The sequence below is a fragment of the Delphinus delphis genome, chromosome 4 (assembly GCF_949987515.2).
Source record: "Delphinus delphis chromosome 4, mDelDel1.2, whole genome shotgun sequence".
Lineage (NCBI taxonomy): Eukaryota > Metazoa > Chordata > Mammalia > Artiodactyla > Delphinidae > Delphinus > Delphinus delphis.
In genome coordinates, this window is record NC_082686.1 from 137,238,755 (window position 1) to 137,261,464 (window position 22,710).

Sequence of the window (22,710 nt, forward strand, 5' to 3'; positions counted from 1 at the left end):
TGTTATCCTAGCATCTGGTTCACTGAAGAATTGTCTTCATGTTTTTGCTCTCTGGAGATACTTGCTTCCATTGAAAAGTGTGACCATGACTGTAATGTTGTCTCTGGAGCCAGCCGCCAAAGCAGCACTTACAAGTTCACGGCTGATATACTCAGCAGCACCTCCATAGAAACTCTTAGTGCATGATCCTTTCTCTTTTTCACTTGAGTCTTTTGGCACACCATCTACACTGGTTGGTCCATCAGTTTCTTTCTCACTGCAAGGATCATGCTTAGTCATTTTTGGTGGAAATGTTCCTATATTTTTAAGGTTATGAATAGAATATTTTGAATCTGACAAATTTTCTCTTGAATTTATTGTTGACACATTTTCTTCAGATTTGCTCTGAAACACTATGTGGATGTTAGTTTCTGGTTTAGATGTGTTTTCTTCATCGATTGGGAAAAGCAGAGACCCTTTGGATGGTGACAATTTGTTTCCTGTGATAGAACACTGTGCTTCTTTATATACTTGAAAAGCTGTCATTGTCAGTGCAGTGACTTCCTTTGTATCCAGAACTTCCCAGAGTCCATTAGTAGCTAAGATAAGGAATTGACATAAGTCATCTATAGGCACAGAAATAGTTTGAGGTGCTGGAATAATGAATTTTTTCAGTTTGAGATTTCCATGAAATCCAAGTCCTCGTGTGGTTTTTATTTGCCCTTGTAGGAGCCCGTATGGTTCATGTGAACTAATTATTGCTCCATTCTGAAGTACTCTTCTTCTTTCATCTGTGTTTCGTGTAGTGTGTTCTTTGGTTAGGCAGAAGCCTTTCCCATTTCTGCATAAGACTGCTTGCACATTACCTAAAAGATTATTTTTAAAAATTGATCCTCGAGATTTATAACCATTTATATCAAAGCATGCTGTTAACTTCATAAATAGAAACCAGGCCACTTAAAAATATTTTTTAAATATATGTAGTATTGATATCATTATTAGAAGATTTACAGTAATTCAGATTTCAAATGGGGGGGCTAATTTATTCCTCATTTTTAAGCAATTTAGTGTTTAAAATACTGAATTTAGTATTAAAATAACAAACTACAGATAATGAAAAATTAATTTTTTTATGAAGCAGCTTCTGAGTGTTACATATTTGTAGAATCAAGAATTGAACTTTTTTATAACCAACATACATTCCATAGAGCAGACATTTTTAAAATGTTTTAATAAATGCCTTTTCAATTAAAAATACAAAGTTTGATTATTTTCTAAGAGTGCAGTTAGGCAAATTTTTAACTGGTCAAAGTTAAAACCTGAATATATTATAGGTATGGGTGATTAAAAAATTAGAAAGCCACTGTTAATGTCCATCTTATTAGGTTTGTTATGTGTGTTAAAAAGAAATTGTCAGCCAGTGAAGAAAAACGTGTTATTAATGTATTAAATGGATAATAGCTAACCAACATTAAACCCTTTGATTGAAAACTGAGGTATTAAAAATCTGATTGTAGTTTGTTCATGATTCAGATGAACCTATGATGTGTGCTTTATTAAAATCTTAAGAAAATCTTAACATAATGCTCTGAACAGATTGAAGGATGGTTGTATTACCAAAATTTTCTTTGGTATACAGAAAAGGACTCAGAATCCTTTAGTTTGTTAGGAAAAATTGACTTTCCCAAGTTTTTAGGAACATAATTATATATTTATAATACCTATGAGAGTTAATATTGCTGGAATCATAGGCAAAATTTACGTTAGAATATTCTGATTTCAAACATGGCACCGTACCTGGAGTCAGAATTTTGTTGTTGCAGGCCTTCATTTCTAATCCCCTAACGTTTTAGGTAAAGGGATTTAGGTTTCAGAAGGTAAGGTTCACACACCTAATATGTTGGACAGAGCCTGAGCTGGTGAAGCATTAGTGTCAGGCATAGAGTGAGCCTGTTGGCTCATTTACATAATGGCAATTGTTAATATGTGAGTTATTGGATGGGACCAAAAGATGACTGTGTGGAAAATATTTTGGAAACCTGATAGCTGTATAAATGATAGTCCTCAAAACTGAATGACCTCTTTTATTTGTGGTTTGGTTATTAATATTTTCTGTTAACTTTTTTGCTGGTCATTCTGTTTACACTCTGCAGAAGAGAAGTCAGTAAAATAATTCTTGACTTCTGCTGAGTTTTAAATTATTATTGTACCAGCAAAGCAGCATGGGTTGGTATTGAACATGCCAACTGGGTAGACTGAATTGTTCTCTTAGGAGAACATATGGTTCAGTTCCTCTTTTAAATTAGAAAATTTCTTTGTGTACTTACACATATAAATAGTGCGACCATAGCTCTGGAAACACAGGCTCAGAATAGTCAATCCACTGACTTCTAAATGTTTTATTTGCATGTAGCAAGCCAAAGCTCACTCAGCAAAAAGAAAAAGCATTGTTTCTGTGTGATTTGAAAAGCATTTAATATGATTATGTAGTTACAGTGGAAGGGTAATACGTTGGTATTTTGATTTTAGTTGCCTCTGCAGAGAGCTTGGTAAACATCTTAGGTACTACTGTTTGCCTTTTTTTTTTAATTGCTGTGCTACAGAGTAGGAAATGCCATTTTCGTTGATTTTATTATTGTGAACATCCCTTAAGCTCAGCACAATAAAATTTTCTAGAAAATGAGGACAGTAAGTAATGGCTGCAGGTTTTGCCCTGCCATTGACTTGCTATCTGATTTGAGTTATTTAATTACTTGGACAGTTGATTCATCCTGATAAATGGTGCCTTCTGACTAACTCACATCCTTAACCTGTGTGAATTTGCATGAAGGAAGAAGAAAATGAAGGGGAAGTACCCAGTGTTTCTCAACTATTCGTGCATAGCTCAGGAAATAGAGGATAATAAGAGGCCCTGGAAGAGTATCAGTGGAATAGACATGGCGAAAAAGTGGATATGCAGAGTTAATAGTTCTATTTCCTAGACCTCGGGTTGCATGTGCTGCCAGCTGCAATCGGGGTTGTTGAAAGTGGTTGTCTACATTAAGCTGAAAGCTAGAATAGAATAATGAACAAAGAGCTTCAAGGAAGATGGGAAATTGGAGGGAGACTTAAAAATTTTAACACTGTATATCCATGTGTCTTGGAGAACTGAAGGAAGAGAGAGGAGCAAGACATGACAGTTTGAGAGATTGGCTTTAAAGAAGGGTTCCTGTAATATCTGTTTGGAGGAAAGGAGAATAACTAAGTAGTGAACTGTGATGAAGAAGACCTTTACACAAAAACATAATGAATCTGAGCATGAATAAGTATTCAAATTCCTAGACATAAAGTTACCAGCTTTCAGTAGTTGGAGAGATGGTGCTGTTCAGAAAAACGTTATCAAACAAAAGTGGAACCTAAAACTAACAACATTGTAAATCAGCTGTACTCCAATTAAAAAAAAAAAAAAGGAACAGTGTTACTGGAAGGGCAACATGTTTAAGGACATTAATGGGAACTAAAATGAACTGCTTTGAGATGATATTTAAGCCTTTTTACGATGACACGTATGGGGGCTTCCCTGGTGGCGCAGTGGTTAAGAATCCGCCTGCCAATGTAGGGGACATGGGTTCGAGCCCTGTGCCAGGAAGATCCCACATGCTGAGGAGCAACTAAGCCTGTGCGCCACAACTACTGAGCCTGCTCTAGAGCCCATGAGCCACAACTACTGAAGCCCGCGTGCCTGGAGCCAGTGCTCCACAACAAGAGAAGCCACCGCAATAAGAAGCCTGCACACTGCCACGAGTAGCCCCCACTCGCCGCAACTAGAGAAAGCCTGTGCGCAGCAACAAAGACCCAACTCAGCAATAAAATAAATAATAAATAAAATAGATGACACGTATAGTCAGGCAAAGTGTTCCTTATGCAGAAGGCAATGACATAACTGCCTTCTGCAATTGCTGGGTTGTCTCTAGTTTGTGAAAAGGAGGAGTGTCCCCGTCAACTTCAGAATGACCTCTAGAATCAATCCCAAACGGAATTCTAGATCTGAATGGGCAAGATCTTTTTTTTTTTTTTTTTTCCAGATGGGGCCATGAAGGTCATTTAAACGGAAGTTTTAGGAAAGGACTGGAGGAAAGAGTAAGAGAAATGTTAGATGGTGGTGAGGAAAGGAAACATCCCTAAGGTGCACGAGTGCCCTGGATAAAAAGATGGCTTGCCTTAGAAGCAGCAGCATGGGGAAGAGGAAAGTCTTGAGAGCTTGCTACTTGGTACTTCAATCCCAGTTTTGTCTGTGTGACTTTCATTAAGTCACTTTATTTCTGTGAGTAACAATTTACCACCTGCAATATTTTTTGTCGAGTTTAAGAAGGTAATTTAATAAGTAGACACTTGACAAAGGTTATTTTCCTTTTTGTTCCATGAAGGGGAAAAGCAGCTGAAGAGAGTCTATCCAAAAGAGATTGAGATGAAGCTATGAATGTTTCATTTCAGACCCATTTAAAAAAACTAAGAAAATCCTTAAAAAGAGTTATAGGCTTAAGGGAGTAGGGAGCAGGAACTTGGAACTTGAGAAATGAGGAAATAGTTATTGGAGAAAGAAAAGGGAGCAGTTGAAAAGCAGCATAAACAAACTAAGGAAATTTAAACCCTAGTGAAGTATCCCTAAAATGGAAGCATAGTAGAAACACCTGTAGATGAGGTTAGGAAAACAACTTATATCCAGTTTTTTTCAGGATTCTAATTTTGGCAAAAGAGGCTGAAATTGTATGCATGGGTGCCATGTGTTGACTCTTCCTACTGGTGATTAGCATGAGAGCCTTATTGATGTGGAGCTAGTTTTCACTGTATGTTCAAAAGATTCCTTTGATTGTTTTGTAAGATGTGTGAGCATGAAACTCAAGTTCACCATTTTCCAACTGGAGCCTAACAGTACTTCACACATTAGTCTCAACTATCTGTCAAATATTTGTTGATTGTATTTTCAGAATCCAGTTTGTATATATGTGAGTCCACATATATACAAACCAACATACCCCAAAAAAGGGAGATGGGGAAGGAAAAGTCTATAAAAGGTCAGTGTTGTTTAAGAATATGTATATGTGTGTGTGTGTGTATATATATATATATTTTTTTTTTTTTTTTTTTTCACCTGCTTAAGGTGATTCTGGAGTTGAATTAGGTTTTAGGGGAAAAAGATGGGGCTGGAAGTAATTTTAAAAGCAACTTATTTAACCACTAAGGACAATCACATCTAGATAGGAAAATCACAACAAATTAAAAGATCTGCAAACACAGCATCAGTTGTGAATGAGGAAGGTGAAGACACATAAGAATGAAGGGACACCTTAGAAGCAGGAAGCTGCTGGTGTTCATTTGAAGTAATGAGACTTTAAAGGACATGGGTTCTGGCTCACTAATGATATAACCATATATAATAAGGCTTTGGTGAGCCTCAAGCTTCTATTAAAATGAGATTATTCTTACCTCACAGGTTGTGAGGATTAGATAAAGGAGTTATTGTTAACCTTAAGAAGAGAGAAGAAAGGGGGCTTGAGGAACAAATAAAGGATTGTGAGTAATAGGGAAGTAGTGGGTAAAGTCATGCTTGGCCTCTGGATCTAGAGTGAGCTCACAGGACAGAGAACAAGGACACTAGGAAAAAAGGTAGTTTCTGGGGCCTCATTAAAAGAAGGTATTAACAAATATGTATAATCTAGACATAAAGATACTGGAATAGCAGATACGCTAAAACACTCAAATATTACAAAGGAGCAGTAATGTGCCAGTGTGGGTCTTGGATTGACTCCCACTGAGAATAGGAAAATATCCTGGATAATGTATATACTTTTAAGTCATGTACATTGTTGAGCTAGTAAGAAAGTAAAGAATTCTCCTGTCAAAAGAATAATGGCTGAATCCCAGAGTATGCCAAGAGCAAAAGCCAGTTTTTATCTGAGAGCATTTATTGAGCTGAATAAATGAGCTTAGACTTTTCACGGGGTTATGGAACAGGAAACAAAACCTAGGGCTTGTTCAAGGTGGGGAAAACTAGTGGTTTTCCCCAACAAAGCTAGGAGCCCAAAGAACCACGCCCTCACTGCAACACTGAACTGAAAATAAATATATGCCTCTCACCCACCACGCAGACTGCCAGAATAATAGACTATTTCAAACTGATGCTGAACAGTGGAGGAAAGAAATATGGCCTTGCAAACACCTTGATTTTGGTCAACTAGCCTCCAGAACTGTGAGAATGGATTTTCGTTGTTTTAAGCTGCCAAGTTTCAGCTAATTTGTTATGGCAGCCCTAAGAAACTAAAACAGCAAGCATGCAAATAAGTAGGGAAATACTGCCCATAATAAAATGAAAAATCAATTGAAACCAGCCCAGAACTGAGGCAGATGTTGGAATTAGTAGGCAACAACTCTCAATGTTATAAAGTTAAATACAGACATGGAAGATAATTTTAAAAATCAAACTTCTGAAGATGAAAAATACAAAATTTAAAATGAACACTACACTGGATGTGATTAACAGCAGGTTCAATATTGCAGAAGAAAAGATTAGATATTGCAGAGTAAGGATCTCTGAAAATCTACTCCTCAGGAAAAGGAATGAGAACACTGACAAGAATTGTTAAAGTCAACTTTTCTGAAATGCTGGAAATTAACCAAAGGCTTGCAAAAATCTGAGAAACATTGAAGAGAAACAAAGTAGGTAAAACCAAGTGGTCATGGCCTTGTAACTTGGCCTACTTCCAACCACTTCTCTTCAGCTCTGCAGTAGCCTTGAAAACCAAACATTTTATAGTGATGCTAGCTCTGCAATCAACAGTCTAGCAGCCTCTGCAGGAGAAAGGATGGCTTTAGACCTCCCTAAAATTATCTATCCCCAGAGAATTGTCATTATGTGAACTGTCTTGCAAGTCCCTGAAAAAAGCTCCATTCTCAAATCTTGTCATCATTTGACTTGACTCAGAGCTTACTCTATGCAAATAACTCATCCTCAGTGTGTTTGCCAAAAACCAGCAGCAATTGTTTAAAATCACACTTGCCTGAGGCACTGAAAGCATCTGGGGATGACAAGAGGCTGACCCCCCAAAAAGTATAAGAAAGAGCTGAGGACTGAGACCCTACAGAGGGTTTTGAAAAGCTCAAACATACTCCTGGGGAAACAGAAGAGCATGCACATGTGCAGGCTGTATACATGCCCAGGACCTGAACAAGCCTTAATTTCTCACCTATGACTAATCTTGATGATTAACCCAAGTAGGAAGTAAAAGCATAGGCAGAGTTTTAAACTGCCTGCCATTTTTTACAAGACAAGCCTCAAAAAAGACAGAGCCGGGCTTCCCTGGTGGCGCAGTGGTTGAGGGTCCGCCTGCCGATGCAGGGGACATGGGTTCGTGCCCCGGTCCGGGAAGATCCCACATGCTGCAGAGCGGCTGGGCCCGTGAGCCATGGCCGCTGAGCCTGCGCGTCCGGAGCCTGTGCTCCGCAGCGGGAGAGGCCACAACAGTGAGAGGCCTGCATACAGAAAAAAAAAAAAAAAAAAAAGAGCCTCAGCAAAGACTGGAAGACATGCATATTAGTAGTAGGTATTTAAAGAAATCTCCATCTAGTCATTAGCTGAACACTAAGATAACCAACCAAGCAGAGGCTTTTTGTCTGCACATGACAGAATATAGAGTCTACAGAATTAGTTCATATAAGTCACAAAAACAGTAGCAACAACAAACCCTGGAGAGGGAGGGCATCTATATTATTTTAAATGTCCAGTTTTCAACAAAAGAAGAGTAATGAGAGAGTAATGAAACATAGTAATGAAAGCATAGCCCATATACAGGAAAGAAAGTAAGTCAATAGAAGCTGTCCATGAGGAAGTCTAGGCATTAGAACTAACTGGACGAAAATGTTTTAAAATTTATCAATAGGGCTTTCCTGGTGGCGCAGTGTTTGGGAGTCTGCCTGCAGATGCAGAGGACGCAGGTTCGTGCCCCGGTCCGGGAGGATCCCGCGTGCCGTGCAGAAGCTGCGCCCGTGAGCCGTGGCTGCTGGGCCTGCGCATCCAGAGCCTGTGCTCCGCGGCAGGAGAGGCCACAATACTGAGATGCCCATGTACCGCAAAAAAAAAAAAAAAAAATTATCAATACGTTTAAAGGAAAATGGGGCTAAAAATGAAAGGAAAGCATGAGAACAATGATCCACCAACCTAGAGACTATCAATAAAGAGATGGAAATTATAACAAAGAAGCATGAAATTCTGGAGTTGAAAAGTACAATGTCTTAAACGAAAAATTCACTAGAATGAGCTCAGCATCAGGTTTGATCTGGCAGAAGAATCAGCAAACTTGATTGATAAATTGAGAATATCCAATCTGAAGAATAGGAAAAATAAAAAGAATGAATTAAAGTGAACAGCATCGCAGAGACTTGTGGGACACCACCAAGTATACCAACATATGCATAATGGAAGGAGAAGACAGAAGTGGGGAAAAAAGAATATTTGAAGAACTAATAGCCAAAAACTTCCCAAATTGGAATAAAAACATACAAGAAGCTCAACAGACTCCAAAGAGTTTAAATTAGAGGTCAGTACTTAAACACATCATAGTCAAACTGTCAAAAGAGAAAGAAAGAATAATGAAAGTAGAGTGAGAAAAGTGGCTCATTACATACAGCCAAGGGATACTCAATAAGATCAAAAATTATGTCTCATCAGAAACCATGGAGGCTAGATGGCAATGTGATGACATATTCAAAATGCAAAACTAGGGCTTCCCTGGTGGCGCAGTGGTTGAGAGTCCACCTGCCAATGAAGGAGACACGGGTTCGTGCCCCGGTCCGGGAAGATCCCACATGCCTTGGAGCGGCTGGGCCTGTGAGCCATGGCTGCTGAGCCTGCACGTCTGAAGCCTGTGCTCCGCAACGGAAGATGCCACAACAGTGAGAGGCCTGCGTACTGCAAAAAAAAAAAAGCAAAACTATCCTTTTAAAAATGAAGAAATTAACACATTCCCAGTTAAAAAAGACTGAGAGAATTCATCATTAGTAGACTTTCCATACAAGAAATACTAAAGGGAGTCTTTCAGGCAAAAATGAAAACGCTAGATTGTAACTCAAACCCACACAAAAAAAGAAAGGTAACTACAATTATCTTTCAGTATCTGGGGAGCACTGTTCAGGACCCACAACAGATCTGTGGATATTCAAGTCCAATAGACAGCCCTCCATATCTGCAGTTCCACATTCACAGATTCAATCAACCATGGATTGTGTAATAGTGTGTTTACTATTGAAAATATTCTGCATATAAGTGGACCCACACAGTTCAAACTCATGTTGTTCAGGAGTCAACTGTATATGGGTAAATATAAAACAGTAAAAAATGTATTTTACTTTTAACACTTTTATTTTCCTGTCTTATTTAGAAGAAAGCTGCATAAAACAATAATATAAAACTTTATAGGCTTGTAATGTGTAAAGATGTAATTCCATAAAGTATAAAGAAGGCTGCAGGAAATGGAGCTATATTGGAGCAAAGATGCCATATATATCTTTTGAAGTTAAGTTGGCATTAATGCAAGCCGAATTGTTTTTAAGTTAAGATTTTATTATAATCCTCAGAATAGCCACTAAAAATATATATTTTAAAAATATATAGTAACAGGGGGCTTCCCGGGTGGCACAGTGGTTGAGAGTCTGCCTGCCAATGCAGGGGACATGGGTTCGTGCCCTGGTCCGGGAAGATCCCACATGCCACAGAGCGGCTGGGCCCGTGAGCCATGGCCGCTGAGCCTGTGCGTCCGGAGCCTGTGCTCTGCAACCAGAGAGGCCACAACAGTGAGAGGCCCGCATACCGAAAAAAAAAAAAAAAAAAAAAAAAAAAATATATATATATATATATATATATATATAGTAAAAGAAATACAGGAATTAAAATGATGTACTAGAAACTATCTAATACAAAATACTCTAATACTCATCAAGAAAAATTGGGAGAGGACTCAAATCAGTAAAATTAGAAACGAAAAAGGAGAATTTACAACAGACACCGCAGAAATACAAAGCATCCTAAGAGACTACTACAAGCAACTCTATGCCAATAAAATGGACAACCTGGAAGAAATGGACAAATTCTTAGAAAGGTGTAACTTCCCAAGACTGAAAGGAAGGAATAGAAAACATGAACAGACCAATCACAAATAATGAAATTGAAACTGTGATTAAAAACCTTCCAACAAACAAAAGTCCAGGACCAGATGGCTTCACAGGTGAATTCTATCAAACATTTAGAGAAGAGCTAACAGCCATCCTTCTCAAACTCTTCCAAAAACTTGAAGAGGAAGGAACAGTCCCAAACTCATTCTAAGAGGCCACCATCACCCTGATACCAAGACCAGGCAAAGATACTATAAAAAACGAAAATTACAGACCAATATCACTGATGAATACAGATGCAAAAATCCTCAACAAACTATTAGCAAACAGAATCCAACAACACATTAAAAGGATCATACACCATGATCAAGTGAGATTTATCCCAGGGATGCAAGGATTCTTCAATATACGCAAATCAATCAATGTGATACACCGTATTAACAAATTGAAGAAGAAAAACCATATGATCATCGCAATTGATGCAGAAAAAGCTTTTGACAAAATTCAACACCAATTTATGATAAAAACTCTCAAGAAAGTGGGCATAGAGGGAAACTACCTCAACATAATAAAGGCCATATATGACAAACCCACAGCAAACATCATTCTCAATGGTGAAAAACTGAAAGCATTTCCTCTAAGATCAGGAACAAGACAAAGATGTCCACTCTCACCATTATTATTCAACATAGTTTTGGAAGTCCAAGCCATGGCAATCAGAGAAAAAAAAGAAATAAGAGGAATACAAATTTGAAAAGAAGAAGTAAAACTGTCACTGTTTGCAGATTACATGATACTATACATAGAGAATCCTAAAAATGCCACCAGAAAACTACTAGAGCTCATCAATGAATTTGGTAAAGTTGCAGGATACAAAGTTAATGCACAGAAATCTCTTGCATTCCTATACTCTAATGATGAAAAATCTGAAAGAGAAATTAAGGAAACACTCCCATTTACCATTGCAACAAAAAGAATAAACCTACCTAGGGAGACAAGAGGACTAAATCTACCTAGGGAGACAAAAGACCTGTATGCAGAAAACTACAAGACACTGATGAAAGCAATTAAAGATGATACCAACAGATGGAGAGATATACCATGTTCTTGAATTGGAAGAATCAATATTGTGAAAATGATTATACTATCCAAAGCAATCTACAGATTCAATGTGATCCCTATCAAACTGCCAATGGCAATTTTTACGGAACTAGAACAAAAAATCTTAAAATCTGTATGGAGACACAAAAGACCCCGAATAGCCAAAGCAGTCTTGAGGGAAAAAAACGGAGCTGGAGGAATTAGACTCACTGACTTCAGACTATACTACAAAGCTACAGTAATCAAGACAATATGGTACTGGCACAAAAACAGAAACATAGATCAATGGAACAAGATAGAAAGCCCAGAGGTAAACCCACGCACCTATGGTCAATTAATCTATGACAAAGGAGGCAAGGATATACAATGGAGAAAAGACAGTCTTTTCAATAAGTGGTGCTGGGAAAACTGGACAGCTACATGTAAGAGAATGAAATTAGAACACTCCCTAGCACCATACACAAAAATAAACTCAAAATGGATTAGAGACCTAAATGTAAGACCAGACACTATAAAACTCTAAGAGGAAAACATAGGAAGAACACTCTTTGTCATAAATCACAGTAAGATCGTTTTTGATCCGCCTCCTAGAGTAATGGAAATAAAAACAAAAATAAACAAATAGGACCTAATGAAACCTCAAAGCCTTTGCACAGGAAAGGAAACCATAAAGAAGACGAAAAGACAACCCTCAGAATGGGAGAAAATATTTGCCAATAAATCATTGGACAAAGGATTAATCTCCAAAATATATAAACAGCTCATGCAGCTCAATATTAAAGAAACAAACAACCCAATCCAAAAATGGGCAGAAGACCTAAATAGACATTTCTCCAAAGAAGACATACAGCTGGCCAAGAAGCACATGAAAAGCTGCTCAACATCACTAATTATTAGAGAAATGCAAATCAGAACTACAATGAGGTATCACCTCACACGAGTTAGAATGGGCATCATCAGAAAATCTACAAACAACAAATGCTGGAGAGGGTGTGGAGAAAAGGGAACCCTCTTGCACTGTTGGTGGGAATGTAAATTGATATAGCCACTATGAAGAACAGTATGGAGGTTCCTTAAAAAAATAAAAATAGAATTACCATATGATCCAGCAATCTCACTACTGGGCATATACCCAGAGAAAACCATAATTCAAAAAGAGAAACCCTAATTCAAAAAGAGAAACGATAATTGAAAAAGACACATGCACCCTAGTGTTCATTGCAGCACTATTTACAATAGCCAGGTCATGGAACTAACCTAAATGCCCATCGACAGATGAATGGATAAAGAAGATGTGATACATATATACAATGGAATATTACTCAGCTGTAAAAAGGAACGAAATTGAGTCATTTGTTGAGACGTGGATGGATCTAGAGACTGTCATACAGAGTGAAGTAAGTCAGAAAGAGAAAAACAAATATCGTATATTAACGCGTTATGTGGAACCTAGAAAAATGGTACAGATGAACTGGTTTGCAGGACACAAATTGAGACACAGATGTAGAGAACAAACATATGGACACCAAGGGGGGAAATTGGTGGGGGGTGGGGGAGTTGGTGTGATGAATTGGGAGCTTGGGATTGACATGTATACACTGATGTGTATAAAATGGATGACTAATAAGAACCTGCTGTATAAAAAAATAAATAAAATTAAATTTTAAAAAAAGGATGACTAATCTTAGTTGAGGGAAAAAAAAGAAAGCAGTATCAGAGGAATAGAAAAACAAAAGATGTATATATATATATATATATATAGAGAGAGAGAGAGAGAGAGAGAGAGAGAGAGAGAGAAAACAAACAGAAACATGTCAGACATATATCCTACCCTATAATTAATTACCTTAAATGTAAATGAATTAAATACTTGAATCAAAAGGCAAAGTTTGGCAGAATGGAAAAACGAACAAACAAACATGGTGGCTGGCTGAATAAAATCCCCAAAGATATCAGAACCTAATCTCTGGAGCCTGTAAATGTTACCTTATATGGCAAAGACTTTGAAGATGTGATTAATGATCCTGAGATGCTTAACACTGGATTGTCTGGGTGGGTTCTAAATTCAACCACAAGAGGGAGATTTGGCTACAGACACAGAAGAAGGAAATGTGCACATGGAAGCACATTTGAGATCAGAGTGATGTGGCCACAACCCAAGGAATACTGGCAGCCAAGCAGAAGGTGGAAGGAGCAAGGAACAAATTCTTTCCCACATCCTCTGGAGGGAGCACTGCCATGAAGACATTGGGCCAGTTATGCTGGTTTAGAACTTCTTGAACTGTAAGAGAATAAATTTCTGTTGTGTGAGCCACGAAATCTATGGTAAATTTGTAACAACAACCACAGTAAATGAATACAAACAAGATCCACCTATATGTTCTCTAACAAGACACTTGATTCAAAGATAAAAAGATGGGGAGAAAAGGCTGTATCAGTGAATATAGTAAAAATCACTGAGCCGTAGACTTTACTTGGATGAACTGTGTTCTTTGTGAGTTGTATCTCAATAAAGCTATTAAATATAAAATCACTGGGGAAAAGGATTTAGGGGATCAAATAAGAATCCCATATGTTTATAAGGAACTAGTGTGGTTAATTAGAAATGTAAAAATTTGTGGTTTATTTGATGTTGTGAAAAAAGTGTAATTATGTATGCTGTATCAATATGTTTGAGTTTTAATCCTGTGAGGATTAACTGAAGAAAAATAAGAGAGCACCAGGAGAAGTGATAAAATGCAATATAAATGAGAAGTGCTAAGAAAAAAAGTCAGGAATGTCTGTTTGGAAGGATCTTTTTCCACATGCACAAATTCAACACTTATTCAATGACTGTATCACCACACTCATGTTTCCTTATAAAGTGAGGTGGAGTTTTTTTCTTGGTTTTAATTCCAGAGTTGTGATGATACTGGTATTTGACAAATTTCAAACAAGAAAAATGAATCCCCTTGCTATCTTTATAGGTCTTGTTTTATAAAATACAAAACATGCCCTTGATAAATTTGTGTGAACATTTATTTTTTGTAACTCATTTAAATTACTTTCTTTTAGGAGCACTTTCGTATCATAAATCATGACCTCCCTTTCACAAGTTGGATTTTTTTCCCCCTACTTATTTGTTTCTATTAGAATGAAGGATGCCCAAATGAAAACATTTTAACACAGTTATGTATGTAAGCCTGTAAATTAGATCCAAAAAAATGTTTGACCTGGAAATTAGAACCTGCCAAACAACAGTGGGCTTGGAAGTAATGAATCATAGTAAACTGAACATTTGATGATAGTATCTACTTATTGAGTATCTCGTATATTTTCCTTTCATTTCCCAGGAACCATGATATCAAATGATATTTTCTAATAGAGGTCCAAAGTCCAAGGATATGGGTCAGTTCCCAGATTAGTTTGAAATCTGAAAACTCTCCATCCATGAAGTAGGCCTGCTCTGAAGCACTTTGGAACCTCAGGGTAGGGCCTGAGGAATGGCAAATGCTCCAAGGAAATTGGCATTGCACTTGGCTCCGTGGTATTGCTTAATCTGGTGTTCTCATTTTGGGCTCACAACCAGAGTTAGATCAGAAACAGGCCAGCTTCCAGGGACCTTGACATTATAATGGTCTTGGTGAATATATCTGGCCCCGGTGTGGGCCAAAGTCCCACTCCCTGAGGCCCAGACTCCTCAGACTCTGGAAGCAATCTCCTTCAGAGGCAGTTTGATTTCCAGCTCCAATTTCTATCACCTCTGACACCTTGAACAAATAATTTCACCTCTCCGAGCTTCTATTTTCTCATCTGGACAACTGGGTCAACACCACTTAGAAATGGCGGCAGGGGTTGGGAAGGAGAACAGATGCGGTTTAAGGGTCCAAACTTGCAATGAGCAGTAAATACGTCTTAGAGGTCTAATGCACAATATTGGGAACAGAGAGAACGTATATATTTTAATCATCAAACTTGCTAAGAGACTAGAACTTAATTTTTTCAACCACTATAAAGAAATGATGATTATGTAATGTGATAGAAGTGGTAATTATCGCTACAATGGCAATCATGTTACAATATAAAAATGTATCAAATTAACACGTTTTGCTTCTTAAACTTACACAATGTTACATGTCGAATATATTTTTTTTAAAAACAATACTTAGATATCTTTAGATATCAGAGTTCTTGGAAGACTACATGAGAAATTACTCTGTGCGCAATATTCAGCAAGTGGACACTGTCATTAATAATAATTCTACCGAGGAAAGGGGTGGTGGAACCCTAGTTAAGCATCTCATGGAAATGAGCATGGAACTCGGGTTAACTTGGCTAAAACTGTTTTACCTCTGGGCTTTCGAGTTTGGCAAGCTCCTTAGCTAGAACTTTAGCACAGCAAGTCAAAAGAATTGCTTCTTGAAATAAAATTAAAAGAATCCAGCCAAAATTTTTGGAGAAGGAAATACACGCCTATAAAACTGAATCACGGACGATTGTTTTTCCTAAGATGAAATCGATGCAACTTGGCCAGTGAGCACAAGAGTGACCTGTTGCAAATATGTTAGTTACCAGAAAAACTGACCAGTTTAGCAGCTATACTAAGAACACTCAAAGAACTTTCCATTCTCCCGAAAAAGGGAAGTGTGGGGAATGTTTTGGTTTCATTCCGATCTGAGCAAATGTAATAGATTTGCTTTGCCTTTATCAATAGCTGTGTTGCTACCCCATTTAGAAAACGTCATGTTTTGGTCACATTATTTCATGTACGTGCCTCCTTGAGACATAATTACAATTCATTTTGTGCCTGCAAATCTACATTTAAACTGTGGTTATTGGTCATTTCTTAAATTGGTCAGTGAAATATCTAGGCACTAGTAAGTCATTAAATAATAGGTCACTAGGTAATTCTGGAAGCAAGAGAGGTTTTGCTGCCAGGAATAAAACATGTTAAGGTGTAACCTGGTACCATTCAATATACATACCAGTGTTTGCAATATGTAGCACTCCAGAAATTATTTTCGGCGTCTCCTGGAAAGGGACCAAAGAAGCATCAAGGTCATTGAATCTTCTCGAAGACTTCTTAGCTTTGGGACTTTCAATGTTGCCTTCCAATATGCAAGTAACTGCAGAACAGCCGCTCCATCGAGCCCTGGACACTTCTTTCCTTCCAAGACGTAAAAGCCTGTCCATTCTCCAAAATGCTTTTGCAAAGGCTTTGTGTATGTTCTCATACTCACTTTTCAATGCTTTCGTCTTTTTCTTTATGGAGGAGAAGGTGTCTTCTATAGCTCTGTAGTCTTCTCTAAACACTGTGTGAAAAGAATTGATTACTGTTTGCTCTTCAGGGGTCATTTGGTAGGAAGGATCAAGTCTGGAAAGTTGGTGGAGAAGTAAAACTGGGAGTTCCACTGATGTCAAGTCTGCTGCCGAGGCACCGTGATGTCCATCAAACAAACCAAAAAAACACACATTGGGTTTGTTGCCAAAATTATTCACGACAGTGAATTTATCATTCATGTCAACTCTCCACGTAGAATTCCTGTCTTCGCAAATGGCTGCTCCTTTAATTAATAGGTGACAGATTTTTTGAGGATATATTGAACTCTTGGGAATGTTATCAATAATCTTATAGTGTGCTGGTATTTGTTTCTTGCAAAGGAGCTCAAAAGCATTATTAATGCCCTGTAAGATTTTTTCAGTAAATGCAAACGATGACAATAGTTTAGCAATGACGGACTGCCTCTGATCAGCAATCGCTGAGAGCCCTGGTTGCTCCCCACCCATCCACTGAAAGCCCAATGTAGCCAGAGCTACATGCTGCTTTTTATGGAGGAATATTCCAGGTAGGTCAATTTCATGCTTGCATATGGAACAGGGAAACGTGATCATCTCATTGTAGACCTGCACTTCGTGATGGTCTCTTCTTTTTCCTTTTAAAATGCTTTCTTCTCCAGGTAAGTGGGACTCCCTCATCTGAATCATATGTCAGTTTTCTTGTGTACAATTGCCTTGATTTCCAAAACACTCTGCAAACAGGATAAAAGATATTTACATGCCTGGATTGATGCACTGAATATCTCTTCAAGCAGGCCCCTATCTTTGCAATTTGTTTTGGATCCTTGAGATTTCATATTGGCCTAGAATATTCTTATTCCTCTTTCTGTGATTCCCCCCCAAAACACATAGTAAGTACTTAAGGAATTGGTGATTGGCCTGTGTAGGCCCAAATGAAATTCAGCAAAATCTCCAGAAAGTCAGCTAGACCTCTAAGAACAAACACTCAGATAAATCAGCACAATATTTTATCTAGGCAAGTGAAGGTATATGCTTGAGATCTAGGAATGTGATTTCAAATATAAAGCATAATTATTTTTGTATTCGATTTTGTCCTAATAATAAAATAATTTTATTTATATAATATTAATTTATATAATAATATTATATAAAGAAATAGAATAATTTTTTAAAAACACTTTTGTCCTAATTAAAGATTTCTCAAGAAAATGAATGGGAGATGCCCAAACCAAGCAGAATGATGAAAAGAATGGATAGTAAGGACAGAAATTTTTAGGACTGCAAAGGGAAAGAGGTACGGCCTGAGGAAAGAAGAGGAGCTGGATGGTAAATTTCCAGAACGCAGACACTCTTTCTTACACTCCTTCCTATCTGAAGCATCTACAACAATACTCAGCACATGAAGCCATTTGTATCCATTTTTATGGGCAATTCCTAGGGCAGGAGATCTTTGAAAGGGCCTGTGGAGGTATGAGAGACCTGAAAAAAAAATGCTTTGGTTACAAAATATTTTAAAACCTGAAAACTCAAAGTTAGTGACTTTAAATGTTTATGAAATGTGATATCTTAAAACCAGCTAACTTCCAGATGCAAACTAGTATTATATATATAGGATGGATAAACAACAGGGTCCTACTGTACAGCACAGGGAACTATATTCAGTATCCTGTGATAAACATAATGGAAAAGAATATGAAAAAGAATATATGTATGTATAGCTGAATCACTTTGCTGTACAGTAGAAATTAACACAACATTGTAAATCAACTATACTTCAATAAAATAAATTTAAAAAATGAAAACAAACTTATGGTTACCAAAGGGAAAAGGAGGTGGCGGAGGGATAAATGAGGAGTTTGGGATTAACAGATACAAACTACTATATATAAAATAGAGAAACAACAAGGCCCTACTGTATAGCACAGGGAACTCTATTCAATATCCTGTGATAAACCACAATGGAAAAGAATATTAAAAAAGTATACATATGTATAACTGAATTACTTTGCTGTACAGCAGAAACTTAACACAACATTGTAAATCAACTATACTTCAATTTAATTTTAAAAAATCAGCTAACTTCAACTCAACTAATATATGAATTGTATTTGATATGGGTATATTTAGTCTGCTCCTTTCCTTACGTGTATTTAATTCCCTGATGTGCACAACTCTATTGGATACAGCTACTCATCCCTACAGTAAAATTTCATTTACAAATTTCCACTCCATAAATGCTCATTGAACTATTAGCCTAGTAGCAAGCTTTCCTGGTTTTGCCTCACCAGCCAATTTTGGTTTCTTTTTTTGTTTTGTTTTTCTATTTTTAACTTTTTCTTTACTCAGTTATCTTAATTAAAACAATATATTTTATTAATGTTGTCTATAAAATGTACAAATATTTGGATTTAGCAGCAGAAAACCACCATAAGAATCTAAAAGAAACTTGTTTCTTTTTTTAATGGAAAATTTTTAAATCACACAAAAATGGAAACATATAATGAGGCTCCACGTACCCATCACCAGCTTCAACCATTACCAACATTTTTTCACCCTCGTTTCCACTGTGTCCTCAGCCACGTTATTTCATTTTACTCATTTTTACTGGAGTATTTTAAAGCAAATCCCCCAGTTCTATCAATCTCACTCATCGATATTTCAGTATTTAGTCAGCAACCATTCACTTCTTCAATACCTACAACAGGCCAGCTACTGTGCAGCTACAGTGCAGCTTACGAATAAGGCTGGTGTCTTGCCCTTGAAGCTATGAGGGGAGGAGTCTGTAGTCCCACCCATGTGCTCATACAAAGAACCAGACAGGTCAGATGAAGCCAGGACAGAGCCCCATGACAGGACTCAACCAGGAGCCCAACCTTCATCTGGCTAGGAATGGCACCATGACACTTGAGAAACTGACCTAGAAAAACACTCAGTTGAGAAAGCAGCAAGGGCTCCAAGGTCAAACCAAAGGGATGACCAGCTAGCAGGCAGAAGGATGAAGACGACCCAGCCGAGGAGGTGGACAGGCACACAGAGAAGTAGTGGAAAAAATGGGTACCGGCAAAGCTTTTCAGCTCTCTGACCAAAACGTATATCAAATATTTTAAAATTGCTATTATTTGGTAATATTCATATAAAGGATACAGTTTTTCTGAGGCTTGTAGAACTGTTGGGACAATATATAAGGCATACCAATTCTATAGTTAGACCTAGAGTCATCAGATAAAAATAAAGTTATATCAGAATTTTATTTTCCTATATAGAGCCATAATACAACTCTCTGTCACGTGGAGCCATTCTTAGAATGTAATGCATCTTCATATATTCGTTCGTTCATTCATTCATTCAACAAACACTTGGATGTCTGCAATTTGCCAGGTACTGGTTTATTTGCTTGGGATAGAGATGCGAACAAAGGCATTTTCTGTAATGAAACTTATATTCTGATATGAAAGACAGACAGTAAATAAAGGAAACATGGGGCTTCCCTGGTGGCGCAGTGGTTGAGAGTCCACCTGCCGATGCAGGGGACACGGGTTCATGCCCCGGTCCGGGAGGGTCCCACGTGCCACGGAGTGGCTGGGCCCATGAGCCATGGCCGCTGAGCCTGCGCATCCGGAGCCTGTGCTCCGCAACAGGAGAGGCCACAACAGTGAGAGGCCCGCGTACCGCAAAAAATAATAATAATAATAAAAATAAAAAAAATAAAGGAAACATGGAAACACATAATATCAGAGATAAGTACTATCATGAAAAATATAGCAGAATAAAAGTAGAGAGAGAGAGAGACAGAAGCCCTTTTTGTATAAGGTAGTCGGAGGAATATACCGCTCCTCCACGTACGTAGTCTAACAGGAAGCCAAAGTTTCATTTGATGACTGAGAAAGTGGAGGAAAAAGAAAACTGCAGATATAATTGTTCATTGACTACATTTGTTATCCAATACAAATGAAGAAACGTTACCTGAAAGCGCTATTAACTTCCATGTTCCTTTGGGATTGCCACCATCCTTTGCCCTCTCTTTACCACCTTTCCCAGCCTCTGTTCCTCCAACCTGGCTAGTGTTGGCAGTGGTAGGAGTGGAGGGGTGGGTGATAGTGGTGATGGTGGTGATGCCGGTGGGAGGGTCCCCTGACTTGCTGGTGGACCTCTCTGCTTGGAATGTTTACTACATCACCTGGAACCTCAGTCAGAACTCACTCTATGATTCTGAAGAACTGTGAAGCAATAAGGTCACAAATTGTGTTAAGTAACAGACTTGTCTTTGAAATTTCTGAAATAAGGATCATTCATTGAATAGACTGCCTTATGCCTGCATAATAAGACTTAAAAAATGAAAAGAGTGGGCTTCCCTGGTGGCGCAGTGGTTGAGAGTCCGCCTGCCGATGCAGGGGACACGGGTTCATGCCCCGGTCCGGGAAGATCCCACATGCTGCGGAGCGGTGGGGCCCGTGAGCCATGGCCACTGAGCCTGCGCATCCGGAGCCTGTGCTCTGCGACGGGAGAGGCCACAACAGTGAGAGCCCGTGTACCACAAAAAGAAAAAGAAAAGAAAAGAAAAGAGTGACTCTCAGTTAATGTACAGTTGTCTTCCCACTCAGGGGTAAGGTATCTCAAGCCATCTCTTCCAGCACCCCTTCCTACCTGCCCTGGAGAGTCTCGCCATCCCCACTCCCATCCTGCCGCCCCAAGTCACTGCTTGAAAGGTACAGGCTTTTTGGCTTTTGCACTGTATTTCTTGAGGCTAACTTTATTCCTGGTCGATATCTTTAGTTCCTAGGTTCTTAATCCACAGCGGCCTTCCACTTTCTCACCCCAGGCTGTATTAGAACTAGAGTCTTAGAACAGCTTGTTTGCATATTGAAGAAGATTGGACAAGCCCGACTACTTACTGGACATCACCACGAGCACGTATTCCAGTCAACCCCAAATAACATGTCCAAAATGGAACTCACCACCTTTCCTCCAGAATCATCTCCCACCATTAACTTGGTTAGGCTAGAAACTATGTTTTCCAGAATCCTTTTCTCTGTGTGGTTCCAGGTTAGACTTGCAAGAAAGGAATTTGGGGGCAGTACATCTGAACGCTGCCATGGTTCAATGAGATGACCCCAGATGCAGAGGTGCCTAGCAGGTCCAGCTTGTCCTCACTCCCTCTACGTTGCCCACAGCAGCCCCAGATCCACCAGCAAGTGGACCCCCAAAGCAAATACTCCCTCCAGATTCCTCCATCAGCATGCCTTCTGTGGTCCTACTTCAGTGGCTGGATAGCCTTGGCTTCTCAGACTGGCTACGGACTCCTCTGGTCCTTCCAGCTTCCTTTCCCAGATGTTCAGTTGCCCGGCTCCTTCCACAAATTGTGTGAGGTCAGATTTCAACAATGAATTCTTTTTTTTTTTTGCCGTGGTGAACGGCATGTGGCATCTTAGTTCCCCAACCAGGGATCAAACCCACACCTCCTGTATTGGAAGGGCACAGTCTTAACCGCTGGACCTCCAGGGAAGTCCCACAGAATGAATTCCTTATTCCATAATTCCTTCACACCACTCATGCAGGTGTACTGCCTGATCACTCCCAGCAGCTGCATCACACCCATGCCACGTCAGTGTGGGAAGGTTACTGAGGCAGTTCTTTCAAGCAAGTCCTGAGTCTCCTGTCAGCTCCAGCTCCCGGGCGGGGTCAGGTATCTCTCTTAGGGTGGCTGAGTGTTCATATCTCCACATGCAGCCCTCAGGCCCGCTAGTGATTAGGGTTGTAGGAAAACCTCCTTACAAAAGTGACTTAGGGTCAACTTCTTTCCAGAGAGGCAAAAATAGAGAAAACATATTCCTGAAATACTTTGCAAGGGAGCAGTTGGGTCTATCTCTACACGGATTCTCAGTAGCTTCTTTTCTTCCAAAGTGTATTTGCTGTCTGTTAATTTTGTCTACGAATTGATTAATTATTTTATGTTATTTCTTTTATTGACAAAAACACGTACTTCTATGTATTTATTAGACACCCAATGACACCTTTTTAAAATATTCAAACAATACAGAAGTATGTAGTGGAAAAGAAGAGATCTTCCTTTCCCCAAAGTTACCACTGCCAAAAATTGGGTGTAACTTGTTCCAGACCGGTTTCTATGTATTTTCATATGTATGTGCATGAAAACATAGACACGGTCTAATTTGCAATTCAGATCTAATTTGCTTACAGTCAGTTGCAGAA

At 38.6% G+C, this 22,710-nt stretch overlaps 1 protein-coding gene across 1 annotated transcript in view; it reads right to left on the bottom strand.

Annotated features, from left to right (window-relative positions):
- Positions 1-12: 12 nt before the first annotated feature.
- The window catches only part of PP2D1 (protein phosphatase 2C like domain containing 1), a 31,737-nt gene continuing 9,039 nt past the window's right edge, over positions 13-22,710 (bottom strand). Inside the window, 3 exon segments of the mRNA XM_060011532.1 lie at positions 13-845; positions 16,188-17,122; positions 17,124-17,231. Coding sequence (XP_059867515.1) covers positions 37-845; positions 16,188-17,122; positions 17,124-17,231 — 1,852 coding nt within the window. The 3' untranslated portion in view covers positions 13-36.